Source organism: Schistocerca americana, chromosome 3 (genome assembly GCF_021461395.2).
Source record: "Schistocerca americana isolate TAMUIC-IGC-003095 chromosome 3, iqSchAmer2.1, whole genome shotgun sequence".
Taxonomy (NCBI): Eukaryota; Metazoa; Arthropoda; class Insecta; order Orthoptera; family Acrididae; genus Schistocerca; species Schistocerca americana.
Genome location: NC_060121.1, coordinates 939,397,797 through 939,414,194, shown reverse-complemented (window position 1 = coordinate 939,414,194; position 16,398 = coordinate 939,397,797). Strand labels below are relative to the sequence as shown.

The following is a 16,398-nucleotide window of genomic DNA, read 5'->3' as shown; positions in this document are numbered from 1 at the left end:
ATGCGAGTCTTTTGCATTTTCGAGCGTTCTGTATTAATGTTGGACCATGCCCCTTTAGGCATTTTGTAGTTTTGTGTGTTCCTAAGAAGGTGTGGTTATCCATGCCGAAACCTAGGTCAACTTCCGGTTCCTATTTGCAGTCGAGGCTGATTCGTTATAATCATTAAAGAACGATATGTTCCAATCTCAGAAAAACCATTAATAAATGCTTACATTTAGAAGAAAAAACATAAACACGAGCAAAATATACCAATAAAGAAGTAAAAATAGAGAATATAAACATTAGCTATAAAAGTTAAAGAAACACCCATCTTGTAAACTGGAAATATGTTTAGCCCCCACTTTTAAAACTTCAGAGGTGAAAAAGTTTCAAACATCGGTCCCCAAAACCGATATTTTAAGTAAACTAACTGCTGAAATGATTAAAATAATAATTTTATCACTATCAAAAGTAATAAATATTATTTTTATTAAATTAAGACACCAATATTAATAATACTCTTCATTATCTTTCAAACTTTCCTTGTTGGATTAAGAACAGGAACAATAATAGAAAGTTATTCATTATCATATATTTTTTTCTTAACATTTCTTGGTGGTATATAAGCTCTATTTATTTATATCACACGAATTGCATCAAATGAAATACTTCAACCTAAATCAATTACTATAATCATCACTTTAACAAATTGGGTCTTTATCATATCAACACTAATTATTTTAGGCATGATAATATTTATAGACTTCTTCAAAAAAACCGAAAATATAAATATCGATAACTCAATCAATTATCAATGAGTAACAATATATAATAAACCAACAATTGTTATTATAATAATGATAATAATTTATTTATTTATCTTTAGCACTATTAGCAGTAGTTAAAATTGCTAATATTAACCAGGAGCCTATTCATAAAATAAGATAATTTACTAATGAACAAACCCTTACAATTAAGACACCCTTTAATTAAAATTATTAACAATTCCGTAGCTGATTTACCTGCACCAACAAATATTTCATTTTAATGAAATTTTGGGTCGCTATTAGGGCTGTGTTTAGATATTAAAATGGTAACTGGACTATTTTTAACTGTACACTATATATCAAATATTGAAATAGCATTCCGTAATGTGGTACACATCTGCCGGGACGTAAATAACAGTTGAATCATTCGAACTTTACACGCAAATGGAGCATCTATATATTTTATATGTAGGATGAGGAATCTACTATGGATCTTATATGTATATACATACCTGAATAATTTGAACAATAATTCTATTCCTATTTATAGATACTGCATTTATAGGATGTGTTTTACCTTGGGGCCAAATATCATTCTGAGGTACAACAGTAATTACTAATTTATTATCAGCAATTCTAAACTTAGGAACAGACTTAGTTCAACGAGTATGAGGAGGATTTGCTGTTGACAATGCGACCATTTATTATTGCAGCTGTGGCAGCAATCAACTGAATACTGCTCACCGGTGTGGGATCCGTACCAGATAGGGTTGATAGAAGAGATAGAGAAGATCCAATGGAGAGCAGCATGCTTCATTACAGAATCATTTGGTAAGAACAAAACTGTTACAGAGATGGTAGATAAACGCCAGTGGAAGACCCTGAAAGAGTTTGTTCATTAGTAAATTATCTTATTTTATGAATAGGCCCCTGGTTTGTTGAAGTTTCGAGAACATACCTTCACCAAGGAGTCAAGCAGTATATTGCTCCCTCCTACATATATCTCACGAAGAGACCATGTGGATAAAATCAGAGAGATTAGAGCCCACACAGAGGCATACAGACAATCTTTCTTTCCATGAACAATAGGAGACTGGAATAGAAGGGAGAACCAATAGAGGTACTCAAAGTACCCTCCACCACACATCGTCAGGTGGCCTGTGGAGTATGGATGTAGATGTAGACGTAGATTCTTTCTTCATCAAATGCAGTCTAATGACCGTTTAGGGTTCAATGGAGGTATTGAAAAAATTTCATTCCACCCATACTTTACTTTCAAGGATTCTATCACATTTGTATTAATAACATCATTATTAATTATATTATGCCTAATTAATCCTTACCCTCTAGGAGACCCAGATAATTTCATACCTGCCAATCCATTAGTAACACCAGTTCATATTCAACCAGAATGAAATTTCCTGTTTGCCTAAGCAATTCTATTATCAATTCCTAATAAATTAGGAGGTATTATTTCACTATTCTTAACAATTAAAATCTAAATAATTTTACCATTCTGCATCAAAACACCATTCTGCAGTATTTAATTTTACCCTAGTAATCAAATTCTATTCTCAATTATAGTAGTTGTCATATAGTTATTAGCATGAATTGGTAAACGACCACTTGAAGAACCATTTATTATAACAGGACAAATCTTAACAGTTATCTGCTTTACATACTTCTCAATTAACATTCATGTTGCAAATGCATGAGACAAGCTAATTAAGAAATAAAGTAAATAAGTTAATTAGCTTAGGAAAAGCATATGATTTGAAAACATAAAACTAGAAGTTAAATTCTTCTATTAACTTTTCTCAAAACATTTCACTAAATAAATGAAATAAAAAAATCTTTAAACGAACAAAGAAAGTAAAAGATTCAAAGATAAAGGTAAAAAGCTCTTTCAAGCCAATAATATCAACTTATCATAACGAAATCGTGGTAGAGTACATCGAACTCAAATAAAGCCAAAAGATATAATAACAAGCTCAATAAAAAATACAAAAGAGTGAAAGTCACCACCTAAACAAAATTAAAGCCAACAACATTCTCATAAAAACAATTATAGTATATTCAGACAAAAAAATTAAAGTAAAACCACTTGCACCATATTCAATATTAAACCCTGAAACTAATTCAGACTCACCCTCAGCAAAATCAAAAGGAGTCCGATTAGTTTCAGCAAACAAGAAGCAAAACAAGCCAAAGCTAAAGGGAAAGAAATAATGATAAATCAACAATAAAGCTTATAAAGTTTATAAAATCAAACATGTTAAAACTATAGATCAGAATAATTAACGACAATAAAATCAAAGCCAATCTAACTTCATAAGAAATCCTTTGAGCAACAGACTGCAGGGAACCTAATAAAGAATAATTTGAAGTAGAAGACCACCTAGCAATTATAACAGTATAAACACTTAATCTAGTACAACATAAAAAAACAAAAAAAACCATAAGAGAAAGAACACATGTAAGGTAAGTAAGGAAAAATTAGTCAAACAGCCAAAGAAATTACTAAATTAAGAACAGGGGAAAAATAATAAAGTAAATAATTAAATATAATAGGAATAGGTTGCTCCTTAGAAATCAACTTAATAGCATTACTAAAAGGCTGTGGAATCCCTACAAATCCTATTTTATTTGGGCCTTCACGAATCTGAACAAAACCTAAAACCTTTCGCTCCAACAAAGTTAAAAGAACCACACTAATTAAAACACAAATAACTAACAAAAGAAAGTTTAATCTCAACATAAATAAACCATAAAGTATCAACACTATTTGTAGAATTAATCTACATAAATGAATTCTAAATTCAACACATTAATCTGTCAAAATAGTAAATTAATTAATATTAATCAATATAATAAAAAATATTTTAACCATATGACCCTTTCATACTAATATGGCTTAATAGTCTTAGGATAGAAACCGACCTAACTCACGCTGGTCTGAACTCAGATCATGTAAGAATTTAAAGGTCGAACAGACTTAATCATTGGGCCTTTGCACCCAAAATTTTTCTTAATGCAACATCGAGGTCGCAATTTGTTTTGTCGATATTAGCTCTCAAAAACAATTACGCAATTATCCCTAAGGTAACTTATTCTCATGATCATAAATTATGAATCAAAACAACAAACATAAATCAATGATATAATAATGAAGAATTTATCTATTTTTCATGTCACCCCAACAAAACATTATCATTAAATTTAGATAAGACAAACAAAAAATTATATAAAAGTAAAATGTTAAGCTATATAGGGTCCTCTCGTCCTAAAGAAGAATTAAAACCTTTTGACTCAAAAGTTAAACTCGAAAATTTATTAAGAGACAGTTGATTTCTAGTGAAACCATTCAGTCCAGCCATTAATTAAGTGACTAATGATTAAGCTACCACTGCACGGAAACTACTGCGGCTCTTTAAAATTTCGCTCAGTGAGCAGGACGTATTCAAAATATTTTCTAGAGGACATGTATTTGACAAACAGGTGGAAAACAATTTTGCCTAGTTCCTTATAATAAATTTACAAGTTAAAAATTTCATACAAATAAGTATACTAATTCTATAATTATTTCAAGGATTAATAAATTAACTAAATAATTGATACAAACCTAAAATAATTATAAAATCTAAATATAAAATAATGAAATAAAATGTAATCTTAAAGATAGCTGTTTTAAAGCTTACTATTATATTTTAAAAAGTAAATTTTAGTTTAATAACTTTAAAGCTTATCCCTTAAAGAATAAATAAATTGAAATTTATACTTAAAAAATTAGATAAGAATGCACAATTTAAAAAAATTAAATTTTTTCTTAAGAAACTAGGAAACAATTAATGTCTTATTTCTATAAATAATTTACTAATAATTATGGTATATTAACTATAAATTATTTATAAATCAACCCAAATCGAGATAAGTAACATAAATACGAAACTTTGATAGACCTTGATACAAAAGGTGCATCAAATAAAGTCCACTTAAAAAATCTATTCTATAAAATATACTGAGACAAAAAAATGACAGAATTATTTATATTATATAATTAAATAAACAAAAAATCAGTATAATAAAATAAATAATTAAGACATGATTTGCAATGAAACATTTTCACTCTAAGTGATTTACTTTACTAATAAGTTATATCTTGAACCTCTTCCCAGAAACACTTTCCAGTACATCTACTATGTTATGACTTATCTAAATTAAAGCTATCTTAAAATAATTAAAATAGAATAATCAATAATGAGTGCAACAGACGATGTGTACACACCTCACTTCCAGTATCAGTTAAATTAAAAAAATCAAATTATTATCAAATCCACCTTTATCATCAAATCCGTTATAGGGAAAAATCTATTGTAACCCACCTCCTCGTAACTATAAGCTGCACCTTGACCTGAAATATTTTATAATTATGAACCCTGAGAATTATAACTCTAAAAAGATTCTCTGATATCAGAGATAAACAAACAAGTAAATTAAGCAGTGTAAATCGTATATTATCAATCATGGGGTAGGTTCCTCTGAATGGAATGAGATACCGCCAAAGTCTTTCAGTTTAAAGACCTTAACTAACAGTACCCTGGTAATTATAATTAACAATTAAAACGATAGGGTATCTAATCCTAGTTTATTATTCAAATTTTACAGATTCATAATAAGAGCTACAAATAAATTTTAACATTTCACTTTACAAATTTATATTTTAACCCTCATAACATAAACAAATGTTTTAACCAATAATATTCACTTGTATCAATCGTATAACTGCGGCTGCTGGCACGAATTAATGCCAATACTAAATCAATTGCTAAATCCAAGATCACTTGATAATTAAAACATATTACTGCAAAAAGAACATTTATTTTTACAAAACTTACATATAATACAAGGAAAAAGTGAATAAGTAAGCAAGAATGAAACTTTAAGGAACAAACAATAAGAAATTAAAAATCAACCAAAGGAAGAAAAAAGAAGAAACAGAAATATTTAAAGAAAATAAAAGAAAAAGACCACAACAACTTCTCTATTAAATGTAAATAAAGATAAATATGGTACATGTATACCAATATATGTATTATATTATATTCTTTCTATTTAATCTTTCCATTCACTAACAATAAATAAAAAGTAAATAATATAATAAATATATTTTACAAATATTTAAGATAATAAAATATATTATTAACATAAAATTAACGTTCATGTTAAGTTTATTTAAATATTAATTAGTTAAATAATCTAATTATTGATTATTTCTTAATTATATTATTATAATTAATATAAATAATTTCATCAAATATCAATTTATATTATATGAGATCAGTTGTGTTTATTATATCCATTTATAATAATATATATTTAATTACACATTACACAATTTATAAAACAATAATTTATTTTAAGCTAAAACATGAGTAGCTGTAATCCTTGGTAAATATATGTATTAAAATAATCTTTTAATATTATTAATAAAACTTACAGGTATATTTACTTAATTAAATACAATGTATTAATATTAATTAGTTATTGTATTTATATATATAAATTAATAAATAAAGAGATACGTGCTCAAATCACAACAAATTAACTCAAAATAATGAAAAATATACATAACTAATTTCCAAAAAAACTTTTAATTTATATTTAAATACAAACAAATGAAGTGCCTGATTAAATGGTTACCGTGATAGGGTAAATCGAGTTAATAAAAGACCTTTATTAAACAAATTACATAAGATAGAATTAAACTACTTCCTTCAGCATCAAAAACTTATGTGCATCATACACCATAACGTAAAAAGGTAAGCTAATGAAGCTAATGGTTTCATACCCCATTTATAGAGGTATCAATCCTCTCCTTTTTAATGACCAACAACTCTACAAAACTCCTCTTCCTATCAACATTAATGATAGGAACGATCTGTCCATATCATCAAATTCCTGATTTGGGGTTTGAATAGGACTTGAGATCAACTTACTTTCATTTATTCCACTTCTAACAAGAAATAAAAACATAATGATAAATGAATCATCAATTAATTTATTTGTTGTCCAAGCAGTAGCATCTACAATACTATTATTTTCAATTCTGCTGATTCAGATAATGTATCCAACAGGATGAAAAAAAGAGAATTTATTCCTTCAATAATAATCAGATCCATATAACCTTAAAGATGGGCTCCACCTTTCCACTTCTGATTTCCAGAAGTCAAAGGTGCTTCAAGCTGAAATAACTGCTTAACAATAATAACATGACAAAAAAATGCCCCAATAAGAGTACTATCATACTGTATTCAACTACGACAGTTTATTTGAACCATTATCATTTTGAAAATTATCATTGTTGCAATAGGAGGTTTAAATCAAACATTATTATCACAGCTTCTGGCATACTCCTCAATTAGACATTTGGAGTGAATAATCAGATATGTAACCGTTTAAGAAAACATTTGAGAACTATACTTCATTATTTACTCCTTAGTAAGACAAATTATAGTTTTATTATCTAAGAAAATAAATTTGTTCTTTATAAACCAAATTTATTCAGCCAGAAACATAAGAACTTAAATTCAGAATGTTCTTATCTCTAATATCTCTAGGAGGTTTACCACTGTTCTTTGGATTCCTGCCAAAATGAATTGCTATACAATCACTCATAGAAAACAACATAACAACCATTATAACAATTGTAGTTGTACTAACTACAGTTACACTTTATTATTACATACGAATTAGATTTTCAGCTCTAATTATAACTTAGACCGAAATTTCGTGGTCAATAAAGATAAAGACTCAAAAATCAAGTATTATTCTTCCTATAACTGTAATAAGTTCAAAAACAGGTTTGATTTCAACATCAACTTTAATCTCATTATACAAAGGACTCAAGTTAATTAAACTAATAATCTTCAAAGTCATAATTAAAAGAATAATCTTTTAGGCCTTAATAAAACTTTGCAACTCTAGAATTGCAGTCTAGAGTCATAATTGATTATAAGACCCAACTATGGTAAGAGCAAAAATATCTCATAATTAGATTTAAAGTCTACCACCTAAAATTCAGCCATCTTAGTGCAAAAATGATTATTCTCAACAAATCATAAGGACATTGGTACTTCATATTTTTTATTTTGAGCATGAGCAGGAGTAGTATGAACATCAATAAGAATACTTATTCATGCTTAATTGGGTCAACCAGGATCCCTAATTGGGGACGACCAAATTTATAATGTTATTTAAAGTATGCTCGGTCACTAACATCACCTATCCCATCAAAGGCAGGGCTACCTGTGAAACCAATCATGTGATTTACAAGCTAAGCTGCAACCACTGTGCTGCATTCTATGTAGGCATGACAACCAACAAGCTGTCTGTCCTCATGAATGGCCACCGACAAACTGTGGCCAAAAAACAAGTGGACAACCCTGTTGCTGAACACGCTGCCAAACATGATATCCCTCGTCTCAATGACTGCTTCACAGCCTGTGCCATATAGATCCTTCCCATCAACTCCAGCATTTCTGAATTGGGCAGATGGGAACATTCCCTGTAATACATCCTACGTTCCCGTAACCCTCCTGGCCTCAACCTTTGTTGTTCACTGTCCTCACCCATCCAGCCCCCTCCCTGTTCCCATTCCAGCACTACACAGCCGTCATTTCACTGCCACACCCAGTCTTTTAATTTCTATTGATTTCTTTTTATTTCTCTCCTATCAGCTACTTACCCCCTCCACACCTTCTCTCCTACCATCTGTCTAAGCTGCAACACTTCACTGTCCACCACTCCCACCATACTATCCCTCCACCTCCCCACCCCAGCCTCCTCCTTGCCCTCACCCAGTCACCACTCCCATCATGAACTGGTGCTGCTACTCGCAGTGTGGTTTCAGCTCTCTGAGACTGCAGATGTGTGTGCAAGTTGCGTTTGCATGAGTGTGTGTGTGTGTGTGTGTGTGTGTGTGTGTGTGTGTGTGTGTGTGTGTGTGTGTGTGTGTGTGTGTGTCTACTGCTGACAAAGGTCTTAATGGCCGAAAGCTGTAATTGTGTGACTCTTTTGTTGTTGCGCCTATTGAAATTAAGCATCTTCGCTATATGGTGAGTAGCAACTTTCCTTCTCTGGTATTCCACCCTGGGTTTTCCATTGTTTGACTCTTTTTTATGTATGTTCTTGACTCCAAATTTTTCAAAAGTGTACAGTGTCATCAAAAAGTTATTAATTTTATCACATGGTCAAGCAGATGTAGAAAAAGGTTTCTCAACAAACAATTTAGGTGGAAGTGGAGACTATGAAAGGTGAAAGATTTGTTGCAAAAAGGGTAATAACTGATCACCTAAACCATGCTGGGGATTAGCTAATTTAGAAGTAAGCAATGAACTTTGTTTATCTGCCACTCACGTAAGGCAAAAATATACTATGTATCTTGTACAGAAAGAATTGAGACAAACTGAAATGTGAAGAAATGAAGAGGTGTTTGTAACATGCTATTAGTGAACTAAAGAAATATGCTGCTGGTTTGCCAGAAAAAGCTGAAAATATAGGAGATATGAAACATATCTTCCAGTCAAAATTGCAGAACGTCACCCAAAGAAAAAAAAGGAGAATTGACAGGAATAAACACTAATATTGAATCCACGCTGAAAGATGTGGAATTAAATTAGTGTGTATAATTATAATTAATGTGTATACAGTTAGTGGTTTGGTGCGTACATAAAATAAAATGTACTTATAAAATATATGTTTTAAGGTGGCTCGTAATACCTTTTAATTGGTTTTGTTAAATAAAAAAATTGTGTTGAACTAGTCAAGATTTTTTTATCTTAAATTTTCAGTTTCTTTTTTAGAGTTTTTTGTTTAGAAAGCACTCTACAAGGAAGAGTTCTGGACCTTGAATGTCATAGTATGTGTCTGTATGGCATTGAAAAATTATTTTGCTTTAGAGGCACTAAATATTGTCGAAACAACAGTTTCAACAGCTTTCAGTGTTCATGAATCTCCCCTGAAACAGTACTGAGTGTCAGTCATTGTTTCATTACAGGTGAAATGTTCTATTATTTTTGAAAGTATCCACAAGAAAAATCGGACAGTAGACACAATTTTTCTCCTTTTTAATGCAAGGGAAGAACCACTGTTATCTTGATGAAGCTTTCCACGCTACTCTATCCTGTGCAAGCCTCTACATCTTCGAGCAGCTACTGCAAGCTACATCCCTCGAATCTGTTTACTGTATTCATCTCTTGGTCTCCCTGTACGATTTTTACTCCCCACACTTCCGTCCAGTACAAAATTGATGATCCCTTGACGCCTCAGAATGTGTCATACCAACTGATCCCTTATTTTAGTCAGGTTTTACCACAAATTTCTCTCCTCCCCAAAGGCGAGGTCATCAGCGCCCTTACACTTATAAAAGCAAACAAATGTGGAGAAGAATTAAAAGTGATGTACACGCATGCACTCAAAATGACCACACAGTCAGTCTGTATCACATGCATTAAAACCAATTACGAGGGAAGAGAGCTAATCAAGAAACTAAAACACAGAGAAAACAAAACACAGATGAGCTAAAAGAAAAGCACAGGGAAATGTGACTGGCTGACCACTTACAAAAATCTAGGGTGCACCAGCCACTCTTTGGCACATTAACATCTCCCAAAATCTTGTTAAAAGCGTTGGACAATTCGGAAAACTTTAAAAACCCTAACCACATTTGTTTGATCGTTACATAAAACAGACAGCAGAACTGTTGGCAAATCCGACGCAGTCAACTGGTCGGCAAATAAAATGTGGCACACCGTGATCCGCACGCCACAAGCACCAAATATTGGAGGGTCCTCTCTCCGAAGTAAGAATCCATGTGTCACAGGGCTGCGGCGTATGCGAAGATGAGTAAGAAGTACCTCGTTCCGCCGACGTGATTGGAAGGAAATACTCCACAGCCTCGTTGAGGGCTTGGTGACATGGAGCTTGTTATCGGTCACTGCCAGTCACTCGTCTTTCCATCTGCGTATAACTTTGTACCTCAACAGTGAGGTCATAGCATGCAGGGGGATAGCACACCGAAATACCAGAGGATCATGACATGCCTCCTTGGCTGCTCGATTCCCCCTTTCATTCCCCGCAATTCCAATGTGCCCAGGTACCCAGCAGAAGACACCTCCTTCCCCAGTCGTTGTAGTCATAGGAGAGCATCCTGTCCAGAGATGGACAAGCGGCAGTATGGTGTGCAGGTGAATTGGAGCTGCAAGGAACTTACATATCTGACACCATGAGGAGCATTTGCCGGATGGTAAGTGGGGGTTCCCCTGCCACAGCACAGTTGCTAGCTATGGGACTGATCCAATAATCACCCGTGGCCAGCCGAATCTCCTCAAGATAGACAGTGTCAATGATACACAAGTAAGAGGGCCTCACTGACCCATACACTGTGCACCCATTGTTCAACTGCGAACACACAAAAGCCCAATAAAACTGAAGGAAACACGTCCTGCACGCTCCCAAAGACCGGTGACTAAGGCACTTGATGATGTTCAGGGTTCTGGCTTTCAGGTCGAGCAGGATTGTTAACCACAACAATTGGGAGTCAAAAACGAAGCCCGGAAACTCCACTGTGTCTTTAAAATGTAGGATGGTGTCCCCCTTACCCAAGGCAGGCAAATTATAAAGACGACAAGAATGATTAAAATGAACACACACACACGTATCTGCAAAAAACTGGAAACCTGTCCTTGCAGCCCATTTGTCTAACTGCTGCACTGTAAGTTGCAACTAACAGCTCGCCGTTGTAACACTGGAGGAGGAACAGAGAACAGAAAAATCGTCTACAAAGAAGGAGCACTGTACAGTACTCTTTACCGTAGATGTGATACTGTTGATGGCTATGGCAAAGAGGGTACCACTTAGAACACTGTCCTGGGGAACGCCATTCTCCTGCTAAAATCTATCAGGTCTTGTGTCAACAACTTGGCTCCCAGAAAACCCCTGAGACAGGAAAGACCATATGAAGACGGGGAGGTGGCCACGAAAGCCCCATTGATACAGTTGTACGAGAATACAGTATCTCCAAGTAGTATCGTATGCCTTAATTATATTGAAGAACATCCAGATACAGTGATGCTTATGGAGGAAAGCCTGCTGAATAGCCACCTCTAGGAGGGTCAGATTGTCGGCAGTGGACCGAAATCTTCGGAATCCACACTGAGAGCAGCTAAGGAGTTGTCTGCTCTCTAACAACCAGACCAGACAACGGTTAACCGTTTGCTCCAAGGTCTTTCCTACACAGCTCATCAAGGCAGTACTCTGATAACTACTGGGACATGTGAAGCCCTTTCCTGCTTTGAGGAGGGGGATCAGAATTGCTTCCCTCCACAAGTTGGGGAAGTTGCCTGCTGCCATACTAGATTAAAATATTCGAGGAAGATTTCCTTTGATGCTGCTGGCAAATGCTGAAGCATGCAGTACCGGATTTGGTCATGACCAGGTGCAGTGTCACGAATCTCAGTCAGTGCCGATTCGAGCAATGTCTCTGGGTGTTGTATGGAGGCACCCCTCTGGATGGCTTCCCATAGTTTTGTAGTAGAAGTGGAATGATTGCTGGAGTCCAAGAATGTTTGCCACGACCTTTTCTTACTCTCCCTAATGATGCATCAAGCCATGGACCTTGCAACTCGAAAGGCCCTAAGGTTGTCTGCTATTGGTTGGCATTTAAAATGCTGAAGAGCTGCACGCCTTTCCCAAATTGCGGAATGGCACTCATCTGTCCACCAAGGGATTGGTCGCCTCCTAAGATGACCTGAGGACTGTGGGCTGGAGAGGTCAGTGGCATGAAGGATTACTCGTGTGATGTGGTTCATCCATCTTTGGACGCTGCTGCAGTGTTAAAACACAGCCAGCTGACTGAAATGTATCCAGTTAGCCCTGCTGAGCATCCACTTCTGGGGCTTAGCTTCAGATGGTGAGCCATTTAGCAGGTGAAGGCGGATTGGGAAGTAACTACTGGAAGGAAGGTCGCCAATGACCTCCCACTGAACAGAGTCAGCGAAGGCGGGAGAACGGAAAGAGAGGTCAATGGCTGAGAATGACTCAGAAATTTGTGTGAGTACCCATTATAACACCCCCCTGCTTCCCGGGATTTGCAAATTACAAGTTGACAATGAACGTGAATTATGAATTTTGACCCATGTTAGGATAAGGCATCCGAATCCGAAGTAAATAATGATTATTCCACGGGAAACAGGAGACGATATAACTTGATCGTTATTGAATGAGTGTTTTCATTCAATAACGATCGTTAAATGAAATAATGGAAATAATTTGGGAATAAATTTTGCCAGTGGAAATTTTTCCAAAAGAAATGATTAAGTTGTAAAAGCAATTAAAAAATCGGTCGCCAGCTCAACTGATGAGCGACAGTACTGTTAAGTACGTGAATAATTGTGTCAAAAATAAAGTTTACCTGTTTGTAGCGCAGCAGGTGGAACAGGAACTTTTACGTAAGTGCTGTGTCAGGCTCAGTAGTCGTATAAAACGATGTCATAACAATCTAACTACACTTAAACATTAATGGTTAACTTTCAATAAGTATTTTGATAATTATTTTGTTCATAATTTGTCAGCCAAGTGCAATGCTGACAACACAGATAATTATCTATCGAGAATTTGAATAATGGACTGCCATTCTGTCTTTAAAATTAGGTATTTTGCACAGTTTAATCTACTGATAATGAAATATATTGCCAATAATTGATTAACTGTGTTTTGAATAATAATAATTCATTAATTGTGGGATTGTCAAGTGGAATAAGGTTTATAGTTTCATGAAATATCCTTGAACTAACTTCAACTGAATATGCTTTGAAATAAATCTTAATAAGCACATTTATTACTTCAGTCTATTATTAAGTTATTATTATTGGCAATATATTTCATTATCAGTAGATTAAACTGTGCAAAATACCTAATTTTAAAGACAGAATGGCAGTCCATTATTCAAATTCTTAATTTGGTTAAGTTGGTGTAAGCTTATTAAGAGCAATAATTAACTATGATAACCATTCTGAGATTTACTCTTCACCGTCTATGTAAATAATTTGATAATTAATATATTTTCTCTTGGTAATGGCGTGACACATTCGGTTCAATAAGGCAAGGATTGGAAGGGACCTACTTGCTGTTATTGTCGGGTGGAATGTAACTGCAACACTTCGATTATAAAGTGCTTGTTATTAATTGTTCAACTTTAGAGAAAAGCACAGTCACTGTCAAGCCTTCTACAATTTTATCCTACGAAAATTACGTAGATCTTACTTCCCTCGTTGTCGGTGGATCGACGGAAGTCCATGGCAGCGACACAATGTGGCAGCGGGCTTTTACTGTTGCGACTTGGGCCCATAGTGCGCTTCACATTTAAGTCCTCGTTTCTTCAGCACTATGCCCATTAATCCATAATAACTTGCCCGGCCATGCTTACAAACATGCCGACAATTACTTTCCCATCGTACTTAGATCCACACACTAGCCGTTAGATGTAACACAGCTAGGAATAGCAGCACTTGACTGTACGTCTTACTCCGAGCACGGCGTCACTGCTACTACTACCCGCTGGCGCGCTCCCGCGCCCAGCGGCACGAAAAAAAAATGGCTCTGAGTACTATGGGACTTAACTTCTGTGGTCATCAGTCCCCTAGAACTTCGAACTACTTAAACCTAACTAACCTAAGGACATCACATACATCCATGCCCGAAGCAGGATTCGAGCCTGCGACAGTAGCGGTCACGCGGTTCCAGACTGAAGCGCCTTTAACCGCACGGCCACACCGGCCGGCCAGCGGCACGACAAAACAATCTCCCTGACTTCAACGTTAACTAAATGTGCCCTGACTTGCCAGTGTTAAATATTACATAATTTAAACATAGTATTTACAATACATATTTTCACTAGACAATACATCGTATACAAACAGTTTCATGTGTTAAGTAAGCGAAAATGTTCGTAGCAAGGACTGCGTTGTAGCTTCACACCATGTTAAGGATGCACAGTTCGTGAGACACCATGAGGACCTTCAAACGCCTACCCTAAGGGCCCCACAGGACATGATGCACATTGAAGTCTCCCAGGTGGAGATTTGAGAGTTGTGTGTTAAGATCTGTGAAAGCCTCAGAGTCTAGTGCATCTTGCAGAGGTAAATATAGTGAGCAAACAATGATCCTTCGTCACACATGAATTTGAACTGCAACTGCTTGCTGGTCAGTAGCCAAGGGGAGAACAGGCAATTAGTGACAAACAAAGCAACACCTCCCTTGGCCCTTTACCCCAATAGGTCATCCTTCTGGTATAGCGTATATCGCTGTAGCACAGGGACATATGTATCTTTAAAATGTGTTTCTTGTAAAAAAAAAGCACAGTTCCTTCACGTGAGCGCTGAACTCATTGATGTTTCACTGCAGTATGGAACCCATGTCATTTGTGCGGTTTTAATTTACCCCTATCTTTGCTCTGGGGAGTTGAAGAAGTTGAACAGCGAGGGGGAGTGGAGGGGCTGCCTGGATCCAAGGCATCTGACTCCATGAAATCCTCCTATCAGTCAGATGGGAAAGAATGATGTGTGATGGTGCTTGGCACAGCTTTTGACATGAATGTCATGAGCCTTTCCCTGCACTTTGTCCCTTCGAGGATAAGGAGGAAAGAGGGCGTTGAACGGCACTCTGCTTTTCTTGTGCCTTCTGGATGCTTACGGCAGATCTGTTGTCATTCTTTCCTTGTCCAGCTGCTTTGTAGTAATTAAAAATAAAAATAAATACACATATAGGCCTACATATGAAAAACATTTTAAAAGGGGATAATACAATTGTGTTATTAGAAATGTTTTGTGCTTGTACGAATTTTTAGGCTATCTGACTTCTTCTCGTACATTTTAATGTTAGATGCAGTCAGTGGACTTCAAGTACACCAGTGCAAGCCATAAATAAGAAAATCCTCCTTACTTGGTTTCACTTCACTTAAATAAAACATACCTAATACTGGTATCAAAGTTTTTCTTATTTTGAAACATGTATGATACAAAACATTCATAGCCTGTCATATTCCGAATGGCACTTCTTAACAGAACTTCTACATACAAGAAAGTGAGAAACAGAATCATGTATAAAAAATAAATGATAGTTTTTTCATTTGTCTGCACCTTACCATGCATTCATAATTAACATCTTTGCCAACACTTGTGGTTGATCGGTGTTTCATTTTTTGTTTTTAATAAATTTTAACCTTACGATATCCTGGGGGTCTTTCATCATGTACCTACAGAACTGCCCCCACATTGTACATTGACCTGGTATGGAGACATACAGTGTTTTTTGCTTGTACATGTTTACATTTGCCGATAGGGGTCGATGTCCATAATTTGTCAGCTTCTCTTTTATTTAATGCAATGGGTATGTCAACTTACCCTGTGTATGTTAAGAGGTCTACAAGAAATTAAAAGATTATATACATAATATGGTAGTCCATTACATATTTGAACTTAGCGCACTAACAACAATGTTCAGTGTGCTTCTTTCTCACTGCCAGGTTTCATGCTGCACACTGCCAGATTTGGAGGCAAGGAACTAGTCGCCAATGGTCGACATGACAGCTGGTAC

General features: G+C 35.1%; 1 protein-coding gene and 1 pseudogene across 1 annotated transcript; one reads left to right on the top strand and one right to left on the bottom strand.

The window, feature by feature from the left end:
• Positions 1–935: 935 nt before the first annotated feature.
• On the top strand, positions 936–2,483 carry LOC124606556 (annotated as a pseudogene).
• A 71-nt stretch (positions 2,484–2,554) lies between these two features.
• Positions 2,555–16,000, bottom strand: LOC124606555 (NADH-ubiquinone oxidoreductase chain 1-like). The gene is made up of 6 exons (XM_047138540.1): positions 15,947–16,000; positions 4,169–4,269; positions 3,269–3,545; positions 3,076–3,113; positions 2,794–2,958; positions 2,555–2,600 (listed from the first exon to the last, which is right to left on the bottom strand). The coding sequence occupies exons 1-6, from the start codon at positions 15,998–16,000 to the stop codon at positions 2,555–2,557; spliced, it is 681 nt and encodes a 226-aa protein (XP_046994496.1).
• Between the last annotated feature and the right edge of the window lie 398 nt (positions 16,001–16,398).